This window comes from Gadus chalcogrammus, chromosome 3, assembly GCF_026213295.1.
Source record: "Gadus chalcogrammus isolate NIFS_2021 chromosome 3, NIFS_Gcha_1.0, whole genome shotgun sequence".
NCBI lineage: Eukaryota > Metazoa > Chordata > Actinopteri > Gadiformes > Gadidae > Gadus > Gadus chalcogrammus.
The window spans coordinates 13675450-13690449 of record NC_079414.1 but is presented as its reverse complement, the minus strand read 5'-3'; the positions used below and the strand labels follow the sequence as shown (position 1 = coordinate 13690449).

Below are 15000 nucleotides of genomic sequence, written 5' to 3'. Positions count from 1 at the left end.
ACACGTAAAATACTCTGCAGTATAGCAACGTGCAGCTCTCCTTAACCATCCCCTCACATCCTATATAACATTTAGACATTAACAATGTAGTCCTCTAACATCCCTTTACATCCTATATAACATTTAGACATTAACAATGTAGTCCTCTAACATCCCTTTACATCCTATGTAACATTTAGACATTAACAATGTAGTCCTCTAACATCCCTTTACATCCTATGTAACATTTAGACATTAACAATGTAGTCCTCTAACATCCCTTTACATCCTATATAACATTTAGACATTAACAATGTAGTCCTCTAACATCCCTTTACATCCTATATAACATTTAGACATTAACAATGTACTCATCTAACATCCCCTCCTATCTTATATAAAATTTAGATAGTTACAATGTGCACCTCTAACATCACCTCACATCTGCTATAACATTTAGAAAGTAACAATGTACTCCACTGACATTGGCTCATATCTTCTCCAACATTTAGATAGCTTGACATTAAATTGAAGTGGCGCGATGCAATTATTACGAGGTCTGCCTCTGAAACCGAGAAGCTGAATCTATGATGACAGAGAGCGTTGTAGCAGCATTAGAGAGGAACTGTAGGGTTCTTTGAGTGTGTGTGTGTGTGTGTGTGTGTGTGTGTGTGTGTGTGTGTGTGTGTGTGTGTGTGTGTGTGTGTGTGTGTGTGTGTGTGTGTGTGTGTGCGTGCGTGCGTGCGTGCGTGCGTGCGTGCGTGCGTGCGTGCGTGCGTGCGTGCGTGCGTGCGTGCGTGCGTGCGTGCGTGTGCGTGTGTGTGTGCGTGTGACTGTACGGCATAGCTCCAGACTAGCCTAGGGCTGGCTGTGTTAGTGTCTTCTTCTTTGCTTTTTGTTAGCAGGCGAGCTGTCACACCGAGTCTGTCCTTACAGGACCACAGCCCCATACACACACACACACACACACACACACATACGCAGACACACACACGCAGTGACATACTAAAGCTCAACACTGGAACAAAGGCCACCTTCTAATGAGGAGGAGTACAATTCAGCTCATTATGGTTGTGTTTGTCAGGGTTGCGTATGATAAGACAGGATTATACCACATCTAGTGGACATTGTAGCGGGGAGAGACATCGTCTGACTAATAAAATAATGTTCAGCATTTCAACACCTCCTCAACCATACCCACCTCCACCCAGACCCCCCCCCCCCCCCCCCCACCCACCCTGCCAAAGCCTTCCTCCACCCCCACCCAAACCCCCCTCCACCCAGGCCCATCTCCAACAAGAACCCCCACCGCCAAGACCTTCCTCAACATCACCCAGACCCCCCTCCAGCCAAACCCCCCACTGCCAAGACCTTCCTCAACATCACCCAGACCCACTTCCATGCAGACCTCACTAACAACTGAACTCCCTAGCCCGTCCTCCACCTCCACCCAGCCTCGACTTCCTCCAGACCGACACCCACCCAGACCCAGCACCTCCTCCCTGAGAAGCTCAAGCTGTCTCTCCTCTCCACCAGGGTAAAGAGGGCTTCCTGCAGATCCTCCACAGGTACATGGAGGTGCACGGCACCGTGTACTACGAGACCCAGAGGCCCCCGGAGGTCCCTGCCTTCGTCAAGAACCACGGCCTGCTGCCCCAGCACGAGCTCCAGCAGCTGCTGCGCAAGGCCAAGGCATGACAGTGTGCGTGCGTGCGTGCGTGCGTGCGTGCGTGCGTGCGTGCGTGCGTGCGTGCGTGCGTGCGTGCGTGCGTGCGTGCGTGCGTGCGTGCGTGCGTGCGTGCGTGCGTGCGTGCGTGTGAGAGTGTGTGTGTGTGTGAGAGAGAAAGAGTGTGTGTGTGTGTGTGTGCGTGTGTGTGTGTGTGTGTGTGTGTGTGTGTGTGTGTGTGTGTGTGTGTGTGTGTGTGTGTGTGTGTGTGTGTGTGCGTGCGTGCGTGCGTGCGTGCGTGCGTGCGTGCGTGCGTGCGTGCGTGCGTGCGTGCGTGCATGCGTGTTTGTGTGTTTACATGCAACAGATCAGACACATTAGACACTGTGGGTAGACAGTAGAGAGATAGTTGAGTAGAGTGCTGATTCTTAAAGTAGGGTCACAAGATGGATTCCAAATTGTCCCGAATAGTCCCATGTTATAATGTAGCAAAAACACATTTATCTCTGGAAATCCGCCAGAAATTGGTTCTAAGTATGCCAAAGTGCTCTGTTAAAAGAAAGTTGACAAAAGAGGGCATTTGAATGATTACTCACTAGTTCTAGACGTGGCTTGCTTGGCTAACATGCACCGCTGGTTCGTGCGTGGGGGATGGAGAGAAATATGGAGAGAAAGACACAGCAGAAGTGTGTGTGTGTGCCCTGTGTGTGTTCTGTGTGGGCAGTAGCAAGTATGTCGGGATGGAGTCATGGGTCACAAGTCTCTTAAAGTTTGTCAGCTAAATAGTTTGAGAACCAATGGAGTAGAGTAGAGTCTTTAATATCCCTATGGTGCAATATGTTTATCGTAGCTGCAGTTTATAGTAGTGACAGTTACAACACCAGAATTGACTTTGTGGCAAACAACACAGACATACGAAATAAAACAATATGACGTCAAAACTTTATGGACACAAAATTCAGAATCCAACAAACAAAGTTAACTAAAACACAAGAATATCATACAAATACATGTAAAAGTGTTGTTTCTAACATGACTTATTTTCCCCCACTTTAGCTTTTCATTGGCTTTGGCTTCCCATACGAAGGACCCGCCCCTTTGGAGGCCATAGCCAATGGCTGCATATTCCTACAGCCCAAGTTCCAACCTCCACACAGCTCACTCAACCACGAGTTCTTTAGAGGCAAGCCCACTTCCCGAGGGGTGAGCTAATTTATTACCTACTGGTACTCCCCTTATCTTGTTTATTCCCATTGTTCCTTCTGCCTGTGGGTGGTGCTAATGCCCATAGCCAGTTATGAGGTCACTGAGTTCTGTTTCTTTGCTATTTTATAGAGCTAAAAATAAAATTGGAAACTAAATACAACTGTATACAAAACCAGCGGTTGGGAACTTCTCACAGATGAGTAAATGCGTAATTCAGGTGAGACTCAAAACTGAAAGTAAACTAAACTCATAGTAATAGAGTATCGAGTTATGAACTAAATGTACAAAGTACCTGTGGTGCAAATTTGGATGACAAAATCAATAAGCGGTTGGAATTTCGCTAGTCGCTCGGTGTAGCACCTAAGAAAGTACTGCTTCTTCACAGACAAAGACGACTTTTAGTTTTATTTTCACTATGTTACATGTTCTCCTGCTGCTCATTAGAGTCTTCCCCGATCGACGGTGGCATTAGGTGGTGAAGACTTCCACTGTTCAGGAGGACACCTACAGTATACAGCGATCCCTGCAGGAGATCAACATAGTGCATGAGTGGACAAATAACAAAAGCAAAACTCCCTTACCACCCTCTTGTGTATGGATTGCTTGCTCAGCGATGTAGGCCTTGACCGATATTGTATTTGCTTGCGCAGCGTTGCCCCACATGTGACACATTGAATAAATGAAACTATTCCAGTGTTTTCCCTATTAAAGTCTCATTGTACAAATGTGCGGCTATGCCCTCTGCAAGGAGTGCATTATGCTTCAGCTCTCGCGCCAGGAGTGCAAACATAGTTCTTGTGTCAGGTCATGCATAACCTGAGATGGTTGAGGAAATTACCTTGTCAGAGTTGAACACTTGAAACGTCTTGTTATGGCGCAGCATTGTAGTGGATTCAGCGGAATGAGGGAGCCCAAGACACAGCTATCACCATCATGTCTCACCACGCTCTGAAGCTATTCTGAAGAGCATGCTCTTCAGGGTGTGCTCTCTTTTTATTTTTCTTATTTTTTGGACCATTACAAGAACGCGAGAACATGTAGCCCTGAATCAAACGACAGTTTGACTGTTGCATATTTTGATATGGCAGTGTATGTAATGTATTATACTATAACACATCATCTGAATAGCGGACACAGGAAAACAGTGAGGCGACTTGTTCAAACTGGATCTTTTCCTAAATATGTGTGTATGGTATTGTATTCTTACTAAGCTAAAACAGCCTTATTGAACACGCTCACTGAGCTAATCACATACGTGTTTGTGTGTGTGTCTGTGTGTGTGTGTGCGTGCGTGTGTGCGTGTTCATGTGTGAGTCTGTGGGCTTGTTCCTGTGTGTGTGCGTGTGTGTGTGTATGCGTGTTCGTGTGTGTGTGCTTCTTCATGTGTGTGTCTGTGGACTTGTTCCTGCTTGAGTGTGTGTGCTTGTTCCTGCGTGTGCGTGTGTGTGTCATCTCCAGGTGTCCTCCCAGCACCCATACGCAGAGCAGTACATCGGCAGGCCTCACGTCATGACGGTGGACTACAACAACTCCCAGGAGTTTGACACAGCCATTAGGGAGATCATGAGGACCAAGGTGCTCCGTCTTCTCCTTGCTGTCCTTCTCCTGTGCTTTGTTTTGTTTTGGTTCAGTTCCCAGGGAGTGCGTAGCAGAAGTCTGGATGATGGTCTTTGCTTTTCCCCCTGCTTTTCTCATTTTAAATGATTGCGCCGCCGTATTTAAGGTGTAGCGTCACAGCTCTGCTCTTTTGGTCCGAGAGAGAGTAGGCCTATTGCTTCATACGTGTGCTGTGAAAAACATCGCAACCTTCAACATCAACTATTGCTTCCGAAAACCCCCAAAAAAAAAAAAAAGTAAAAAACACTGGACCTCTTTCAAACCATGTTGTGGGATTTGAGTCGATGAGAAGGACGCAGGACTTGTCTTACACTGGAAAACAGCTGAGTGTGACATTGGCCCTTTACGCGCCCCACTGAGATGTGCTACACAGTACATGTTGTCGGCTGATGGATAAACCAAGCGTGGCGCAGCTGATCACAGCACATCAGCAGCATCTGCTGTTTGCCGCTCCGTTGCAGTCTGAAACAATTGCAGTGCAATCTTTTCTACCTGCCATCTCAAAGTCAAAACGATTGATACATTGAGCAGCGTGTTGTCCTATCTGAATGCCAATTCTTTTTTTCCGGAAACATAAAAAGCATGGCACTCATGATTACCTTGGCCGCTGAACAGTTTGAACGGTGTTGCCTTCAGATAGGTAGATAGAACTTTATTGTCATTGCACATGTTACAGAGCAACGAAACTACCAGTTACATTCCGTCCAAGAACTTTAGTGCCGTTGCCCCAGGTGTCCAATCGGAATGGAGGATGTGTCTGCCTACTGAAGGCCTCTTGTTGTTGAAGCATCTATCAGATGTAACACGCTCTCCTTCCGTCTGCCACCGTCTGCCACTCTGGCAGACGGTGGCAGACGAAAGCCACGAAAGCCACGAACTTGAAGTCCAATGGCTTTTGAGTACAGAACAGAGTTCCTGTCTACCCTTCGTCCTCTGCCTCTGTTTTGTGAATAATAATTTTAAAACGGGCAAAATTCAAGTCCACTAAAATTGATACAATAGGTTTATAGACAGGTACTGCCTTAATCTGCACACAAGTGAATATATTTCACACACAATGCAAATGATCACAGGAAAAGAATAAGCACAATGTGAAACAGAACAAAAAGAAATATATGTGTTTCATATCGTGTTGGTTTAAGATCCTGTTAGCACAACACACAAAGGTGTTCTTGTTATTCTGTCATCAAACTCGCGCCGCCAGCACGCTCTTAATTCTCCTTCAAGAAAACCAAGTCCATGGTTCATACAGACAAACCAAGTCCATGGTTTATACAGACAAACCAAGTCCATGGTTCATACAGACAAACCAAGTCCATGGTTTATACAGACAAACCAAGTCCATGGTTTATACAGACAAACCAAGTCCATGGTTCATACAGACAAACCTACAGACAGACATTGTGATACAGTGATAGATGACAGCGATGGAGAGGGAGGGAGAGAAAGGGTGCTGCTGTACACATCTGGGCTTTAAGTCCATTTGTTCAGTTAATGGAGACCATAAGAGCAAAGATGAGAGGAAAATAACTTTTAGACTTTCTTCTGAAGAGAGTTTCTAATATTTATCTCAACATAAAAATCCAAATGTTTGCGCTATGATCGTCCAAGTGCGGGGCCTTTTACTTAGAAAGAAACGACACCATCTTTTCATGGTTGGTCTTGGGATTCTTGAGAGTTTTGTTACAAGTTATTTCAAAATGTATTGAACATTGCCCAGCGTAGTATTCTTATTTTGGATTGAAAGTTAACAGTTCAGTTATCCAGAGAAAATAGTTGGATAGTTTGATATGGATGCTATATCAAAGGATCTGTATCAGTGATTAACTTCTGTGTCCGTGTTAATCCCTGAACTCAATATTGTCGTCCTGTATATCTTCCGACCCAACAAGTTAACGTTTTCCCCTTACAGAGAACCTTATCCAATATCACTGCAATGAACGGCAATGACATTAACACCTGCTATAAGGCAATACATACCAATACTAATACACTCATAAAAATATGTGGGTGCGTTTATGTGGCTTTATTCTATTAATCAGTTCAAATGAATGTATTCTTCGTGCATAGCAGTAAACCTACCGTTAAAAACAAAGCTCCGCAACCAAGAAAAACACATTTCGGCTAATCAAAGTAAGCCTTTTTTTGCCAGAACTGGCAAAGCACAGCAGGGGGTGATCTATTGCTATGCAAATAAACACTAATGAGTTTCCAAGCAGGCGCACGCTGTAATTAGGAGCTCACAATGGAAACATTTCTCTCATTTCTCAGCTGGAAAACGGGAATAGGAGTAGACGATGTATCGCAATTAGTGAAGAATAATGAGCGACAGAGGAACAATAACAACAGCTTTGTGCGTGTGTGCACGTGTGTGTGTTTGCAGGTGGAGCCGTACCTTCCGTACGAGTACACGTGCGAGGGAATGCTGGAGAGGGTGCACGCCTACATACAGAACCAGGTGAGACCACGGGGCCCAGTCACACTGTGGAGCCCTCCACCTCCACAAAGCCTACCTTGCGTCACCGTCAGCGGTCACATGTCACCGTCACATGATGCACGTCACATGATGTCCGTCACATGATTCCCACCCCCCCCCGCCCCCCCCCGTGGAGTGCATTCAGCGTCGAGCTAACGTGACGTCAGCTCTATTTACATTGAAAACCATCAATGTCCAAAGAACGATGGTCTTTAGTTATGAATGAAGGGTAGTGAGGTTAAGCTTGCATTTGCCGTCGAGAATTGCAGGTCTGCGATTCTTTTCCGTTTTACGACGAAGTGGTCGGACAAAGCACTTGCGGAGCGCCTTTCATTAACTATGGCTGTGTTTCCCCAAGTAGAGATGAACGGATGAGGAACACTCATTGATCAACAAGTCTAAACTGAATAAAGCATGACCTCATCATAGGTTTAGGGTTTTCAACCGCTGAATTGTTATACATATGTACTTCGTTTCCAAATAATTGTTTTGCTCTAAAGAGATGAGCGAGCTCCGACCCCGGTGACCCCATGGCCGGCTAATGGCACCTCTGTAGTTGTTCTTCTTTGTTTATCAGTTCACTGTGCATAGCAGTTCTCTGTCCTGTCATAGCAGAGCCACATTGAGCATAGAAATGGTGCTCTCTCGTTTTGGTATATCGTTATTACTCACACCTTTTTCTAACAACACGTCAACTCCCCGGTAAAATTGAACGTGTTAAGCGCTATCTTATTTTGGGCTCACAATATATAATTAAAGCTGTGTACTTCCCACGTCAATGTTATGCACCTCCTTCATGTCCTCGCTTAGCTTCTGGGCATAATTGCTGTGGGTGTGCGAGTGCATTGTGTTACTGTTTGCACAATGCTCCTCAATCACACGTCCTCCCAAGTTCCACCCTCAGCATTGATGGCTTATGTGTGTTTTTCCGCTAGTGGGCAGAGACTTACCCAGTAGAACTCATTTAGACTCCCGAAGACGGTGTGCTAATTAGTGCATAAAAATGTGGTGTTTGTTCATGCATGCATGTGTCTGTGTTGATGTACAACGCTGTCTGCATGGGTCCTCCGCTCACTGGCATGCTTGCTCTCTCTCTCGCTTGTGACATGTGACTTTCTGTCTTTCTGTCCGTTTCTATATATATATATATATATATATATATATATATCTCCCCTTGCCTATCTCTTTATCTCTCTCTGTCTGACTGACACTCCCTCGCTCTCTATTTATCTCTCTCTCGTTATCGTGCTCCTCTCTCTCTCTCTCTCTCTCTCTCTCTCTCTCTCTCTCTCTCTCTCTCTCTCTCTCTCTCTCTCTCTCTCTCACTCTCACTCTCACTCTCACTCTCTCTCGCTCTCTGTCTCCCTCTCTCTCTCCCTCTGTAAGATTGATATTGCATTTAGCGGTCAGAGGAAAAGCTGGTTTGTATCAACAGTGCTCCATTCAGTTTGGTAGCAAAAAAAGAATCAAAGGCAGTTTACAAGAGCATGACCATGAGGCTCATATTCAGAGAATTGGAGTAAAGCTGACTAGTTTTATTGAAGCTTGTGTAGCGGTGTTAGTTACTGTATCAATTTCCCCTCAGAATGATGTTCCAGGCCTAAATCTGTGCAATGGTGAATGGATCATCATACCAAAAACCCTCATATACAAATCCTGGTTCATCAGTTCATCAGAGTCTTATATAAGGAAGCACAAGACAATGGCTGACTCACTGTATCTCTGTACCCACTCCCTTCCAGGACTTCTGTGTTCCAGAGCCTCCATTCCCGCTGGGCAACCTCTCCAAACCGCTGGCGAGCAGCATGAGTCCGGGGCCTCTGTTTGTCCCCCTGCCCAACACCACAGCCCTTGGCTGGGCCGCCAACGTCACTCCCCCCCCTGTTTGGCCTCCCGTCAGCTCCCTGCGGCTTCTGGCGTCCCAGGAGGGCCAGTCCTGCATCGAGACCTGTCAGTCTGCCCGTCTGGTCTGTGAGCCCGCCCACTTCCGCTTCATCAACAACAAGGAGGCTCTGAGAGGGTGAGTGACAGCTGTCCTGACGTATCACGCGTGAGCATTCAAGGGCGTCCCTCTGTCGAGACGGCTTGTGACCGGTCCTGAACGCGTCATACATGCAGCAAGTTAAGTCGGGCACCTTTCAAGAAACGCAAAACGCGATTCTCCTCGGCTGCCAGCGTTGTCCCTCACAGAGACGTGGACGTAGCTCGGGTTTAATGAGGTTTATTCTCACGTTAGCATTCATGGGTTCATTCAGTCCTCATTCGGGGGCGCCCCGGTGGATCACCCGGTGGAGCGTTTACCATATAGGCTCATTCCTGATCGCAGCGACCCGGGTTCGATTCTGCCCGTGGTCCTTGGCCGCATGCCCTCCCCTCTCTCTCCCATACCTTCATCTCTATCCCGTTCCTAAATCCCATTCTTAATCCCGTTTGTCTCCCCACAGCTGTGTTTATGTAGAGGTCCTGATCCCGGTCACATGGGCCCAGTGCCCCAGTCTTTCTTGGTGAACGTCTGGAGCTCTGCGAGGCAAGCGCCAGAGCTCCAGATGTTATACATCCGTCTCCAGATGTGCTCCCTCCGTCTGACTCTGAGCACAATTTGACTCCAGGATACTGCAACTAGCAGGCGGGAGAAAACACTGATACTGTATACACACTCACAGACACACACACACACACACACACACGCACACAGACACACACACAGACACGAGCACACAGCGCTTAGTCACAGCCTTTGTCCCGGCACCTCGACTGAGAGAGCATTTCCCAGAGACGAGAAGCATGGGGACTCTCCACATCAAGGAGCAGCAGCTTGCCTTTCCAGTTTTCCTCGGCTGTGAAGCCTTACTGCTGCCACAGTCACTGTCTGACACACGCACACGCACAGACACACACACACACACACACACCCTTGGCAGACATATAATGAGTGTGTGTGTGTCTCTCTTTGTGCATGTTATCCTCACATCATCATCACCTGTGTCATTTCCCAGTATCTCTTCCTCTTTATCTTTTATGTTTTGTCACTTTTCTTGTCTCAAGGCAATCTCTCTCTCTCTCTCTCTCTCTCTCTCTCTCTTTCTCTCCCTCTCTCTCTCTCTCTCTCTCTCTCTCTCTCTCTCTCTCGCTCTCGCTCTCGCTCTCTTTCTCTAACTCTCTCTTGCACTGTCTCGCTCTCTCTCACTCTCGCTCTCTATCGCTCTTTATCCCTCTCGCCCCGCATTTCTCCAACTGTCTCCTCTCCTTTTCTGCCAGTTCATAAGTCATTCTCCCACATCTTCAACCTCAAACACTCACTTCACCGTCAGTCTTTTTCCCTCTGTGTTAATGTGGTGGTTGCAGTGTAAAACCGCTACTGTACGCCTCTGCTTCACCTCCCCTCCACCCCCACTCCCCCCTTATCACTTTCATTCCTCACTTCCTTTGTCATATGCAGAACTAGAGTTGCAGAGTTAGGAACATCTCGCATAGGGTTTCCACCGAGGCTGCCACTCGAAGTTTTCCATCTTTGAATGTGCACTACTTTGTTGGTGATTATTTTTATTTCAGATGGATCTCTACAACATACTTTTTTTCTCTTTTTTTATGAAAACTTTATTACAAGCTGGAGGGGTTGCCCGTACAACAGGGAGGCTGGTTAAATATTGAGGGCACCGGAGTCTCAATGCTCCTGATGAGCTGGTTATTCTCGCGCATGACTGGACACCTCCAACCTTGATTGAATGCGTGACCATCTGTGAATCTGAATTTGAGCCAACGGCGCAAAGTGATTTGATTTGCCACAGCCGTTCCTTTTGTTCAGACTGTCTGAGCTTAACTTTTTCACTTCCCATGACTCGTGTTGAATGAACAGGACTGGAGGGATCCAGGGCGAATAACAGTTCGAAAATCAAGTCATTTCTATGCAAGACAGATTGCTGCCACATCATTTCATTCCCTATCACAGACCTTGCGAAATCCCAATTTATTTTTACTGACTGTCCCTCGGGAAATCTAGGGACAGATCCCTAACCTGTTTGAATGAATCTTCCTGCCGTAATATTCAGAACAATTCCAGCTATCTTCCTAAGACTACTATTGGTGACAAAGGAGAGAAACCCCAAGGCCTGGGACGATTGGCGTGTCCAGTGGGGAGGGGGGGGGGGGGGGTGATTGACCGGAGTAGCACAACCCAAACTCAACATCTGATTGGCCATGACGAGGGCTCCCCCCCCCCACCACCCCTTATGAATCTGGCAGAAGATTTATTTGATTTAGAAATTCTGCATATCTGAACCATCGAAATACAGTATCTTGGACCAAAGATTTTCAATTGTGCAAAATAGGTTTACAGTCTCCAAACCACCCCACAGGGAGTTATTCTGTGCCACTCTTATGAGTCTTCATACACGCCACTATACCCAGCCCAATCTAAACTCCAGAGGCGTTTCGGAGTTCTCTCCCGTCCATTTATCAAATTGATGACGAACACAAACGGCTCACCTGCTCTTTCTCTCCTCCTCCTCCTCTTCCCCCTCATCCTCCTCCTCCCCTCCTCCTCCTCCTCTCCGTCCTCCTCCTCCTTTTCCCCCTCCTCCTCCTCCTTCTCTTCCTCCTACCTCTCCCCTTCCTCTTCCTCCTCCTCCTCCTCCTCCCCTCCTCCTCCCCCTTTCCTCCTCCTCCTCCTCCTCCTACTCCTCTTCCTCCTCGTCCTCTATCCCCCTCCTCCTCCTTCTCCTCTTCCCCCTTCTACCTCTCCTCCTCTTCCTCCTCCCCCTCTCCTTCTATCTCCTCCTCCCCCTCTTTCTCCTCCTCCCCTTCTCTCTCCGCTTCCTGCACCCCTCCCCCTCTTCCTCCTCCTCCTCTACCTCCTCCTTCTCCTCTTCTTCCTCCTCCTCCTCCTCTACCTCATCCTCTACCTTCTCCTCTTTCTCTTCCTCCTCCTCTACCTTCTCCTCCTCCTTTACTTCCTTCTCCTCCTCCTCTACCTCCTCCTCCTCCTCCTCCTCAACCTCCTCCTCCACCTCCTCCTCCTCCTCTAACCTCCTCCTCCTCCTTCTCCTCCTCCTTCTCCTCCTCCTCCTCTACCTCCTCCTCCTCCTCTTCCTCCTACTCCACCTCCTCCTCCTCCTCCTCCTCTACCTCTACCTCCTCCTCCTCCTCCTCCTCCTTCTCCTCCTCCTCCTCCTCCTCCTCCTCCTCCTCCCCCTCCTCTACCTCCTCCTCCTCTACCTCCTCCTCCTCCTCCTCCTCTACCTCCTCCTCCTCCGCCTCCTCCTCTTCCTCCTCCTCCTCCTCCCTGCAGGCTGGACGTTCAGTGCGAGGCGCTGGATTCCGAGTCCAACCACCTCCTGCCCGCCTTCTCGGTGGCGCGGCGAGAGTGCAGCCTGCAGCAGGACCCCCTGCTGTTCAGCTGCGCCGGCCACTCCCCCAGGTACAGGCGGCTCTGCCCCTGCAGGGACTTCCGCCGCGGCCAGGTGGCGCTGTGCAGGGAGTGTCTATGATGAGCGCGTCACAGAGGCCGATGGGCAGGAGAAGAAGAAGAAGAAGTAGAAGAAAGAAGAAGCAGAAGAAGGAAGCACATATGGATTAGGGGGGATTAAGGTGGATAGGTAAGCAGTTGCAGGCGTTGGAGGAGAGAATTGCTGCGGAGCGGGTGTTGAGATGAATCGGAGGAATCGGTTAGGAGAAAATCAACATAGGATTGATTGGAGAGGCTCCCCTTATCCCCCAGGCGGGCGAGTGAAGCTGTGAAGCACTATTTGTCTTTTTCAAACAGCCACAAAGGTATGCAGAAAATGGTAAAATATGCAGTATACGCGCGGTTCGATGCAAGAAGCCAAAGGTGCCAAAAAGAGAACAGAGTAATGGCTTTGTGTTGTGTTGGGGTTGTTGTGACAGCTCCTATAGCCGTGCGGTTCGAGGGCTGCGATACGGATCGGTGGGCTCTTTGGGGTCTAGAACGCAAGTCATGATGATCAATGATGATCATGATGATCAATGGCTGCTAGTTTACCCAGGAAGTGTGTTTTCCCTAAAGGTTTGATGTCAGTATTAACCCGCATTGATCAGCGTCATGTGGCCACCACATGTGGCACCTGTCTTTCACCCTTTTCTTAAGAGAGAGGGGTTTTGACGTCAATTATAAGCGGGAATTGTGTCGCGTAGCTGGAAACGTGCAACGAGGACCCACCAAATGGAGATCAATGAAAAGTGTTGAAACATCTCGATTTGCAGAGGCCAAGACCAGGTCAATATCTAATCTCCACTCTTCTCCTCGGCGTGTTGTGATTGGACAAGGGATGATGGACAACCGGCTTATCATCCTGGCCCTTTTTTTTTTTTTGGTTTTTCTGTTTTCACTGGTTCCCTCCCTCCTGCTATGATGGACGGAGTCATTTGTCTGACTTCCCAGAGTGCAGGGCAACAGCGGTCAATGCAATCAACTCGGCTCACACAAGGAAACACACACACACACACACACACACACACACACACAACACACACACAAACATACACACACACATACACACAGGGGGATGGAGAGGAGACGAAGAACAAACATAAAGGTATACGATTATTTTTCAATTCGGGGTTCAGCCCCCTGCCAGCTAAGTGGATTTTAAGAATCCTGTGAACTTTGTGACCAAAACTGACAAAAGATTGAATAAACAAATGAGAAAAGTCGTAAAGAAGCAACGTCTGGAGTCGTGTTTCCTTTTATTCCCTTGGGAGCCTCTTAGATCATCGTTCAGATCTGCTATGTGTTTTCTATGATGCAGGGGTCTGCCCTCAAATACAGCACGTCTACTTGTCGATTGTTCTCTTAACCTATCTATCCGTGTATCCCTATGAAACCCTCCCCCCTTACAGTTCTTCCTCCATCCAAGAGTGCATCCATCTGTCCCTCCGTCCGTTCAATCGTCTGCCTAACCAGCCGTCCATTTATCGTCACCTGTAGGACAGCTTTTTAAGGAACATTTGTTTACGCTCAATTGAAACTCTAATGACTTACATTGTCTAATGAGCATGAGTCAATGGTGTTGGACACACCGGATGGGACAGCGGACAAAGCCCAAGGGATAATGAGGGGAACTGAGCGAGAGATCCCAAGGTGTCCTGTGAGAACATTTAAGAGGAAAAGTGGAAGAACGGAAAAACGAAGCATAGATATAATACATACATGCATTTATACATACATGCATATATACATGCATGCATATATACATACATACATACATACATACATACATACATACATACATACATACATACATACATACATACATACATACTTCTAACGTAGCGTTAAATAATATCTCCTATCTTATCTTATCATTATCTAAACCCAAATATAGTTCCCCTCCCCTTTTGTCTTTTGTCCAACTTCAACATCTGTGTCCATATTAGAAATAGCATTTATTTGTATTGCTTTCGTAATGGATAATCGGTTGAATGAGCAATCAAAAAAAAGTGTGCCCTATTAAATTATCAACATCTTTCATCCTCTCTAAACCTAAAAAAGATGAAACCAACTGGCTGGCAATAGACTTAAGGCAGAAGAGAACAAAAATGTAAATTTGTTTTAGTAATCCAGCTATTGCCGTTCAAAAGTTAATTTCCCTGGGTACGTATACGCAATTAAAAGCATTTTAACTGCAAATTCCATTTACCAACGTTTGGGATTGCCTGTCAGCACGTGTTTGCCATTTTTAATGAGATACAAGTTCTCTCCTCAATCTAAATGTAATCGACTCTTTCAAGCACCTCATGGTGGACAGATGGAACACATGTTGGAACTCCTGTGAACCCTCTGTGTTGAGTGGACGTAGCATTCATGATACCTGTTGGAGTCAGAGACACCGCCCCTGGCTGTGTCGTACGACAGCCACTGTACGAGGGCTGTTGTAAGACACAGCCAAGGCTGAGCGCTTTGACTCCCAATTTGATACCTGATTTAATAAAGTAAATCAATTTTATAGGCATTTACTTATACATAAAGACACCTGATGCTGGACAGATGGAACACATGTTGGAACTCTACGGAACCCTCTGAGTAGTGCTGGAGTCGAAG

The 15000-nt window shown here is 47.1% G+C and overlaps 1 protein-coding gene across 1 annotated transcript in view; it reads left to right on the top strand.

Annotated features, from left to right (window-relative positions):
- Positions 1-12430, top strand: part of LOC130379964 (alpha-1,6-mannosylglycoprotein 6-beta-N-acetylglucosaminyltransferase B) — a 140613-nt gene extending 128183 nt beyond the window's left edge. Inside the window, exons 12-17 of the mRNA XM_056587127.1 lie at positions 1507-1671; positions 2702-2848; positions 4310-4426; positions 6852-6926; positions 8687-8964; positions 12232-12430. Coding sequence (XP_056443102.1) covers positions 1507-1671; positions 2702-2848; positions 4310-4426; positions 6852-6926; positions 8687-8964; positions 12232-12430 — 981 coding nt within the window. The remainder of the gene's footprint in view (positions 1-1506; positions 1672-2701; positions 2849-4309; positions 4427-6851; positions 6927-8686; positions 8965-12231) is intronic.
- The last annotated feature ends 2570 nt before the right edge of the window (positions 12431-15000 follow it).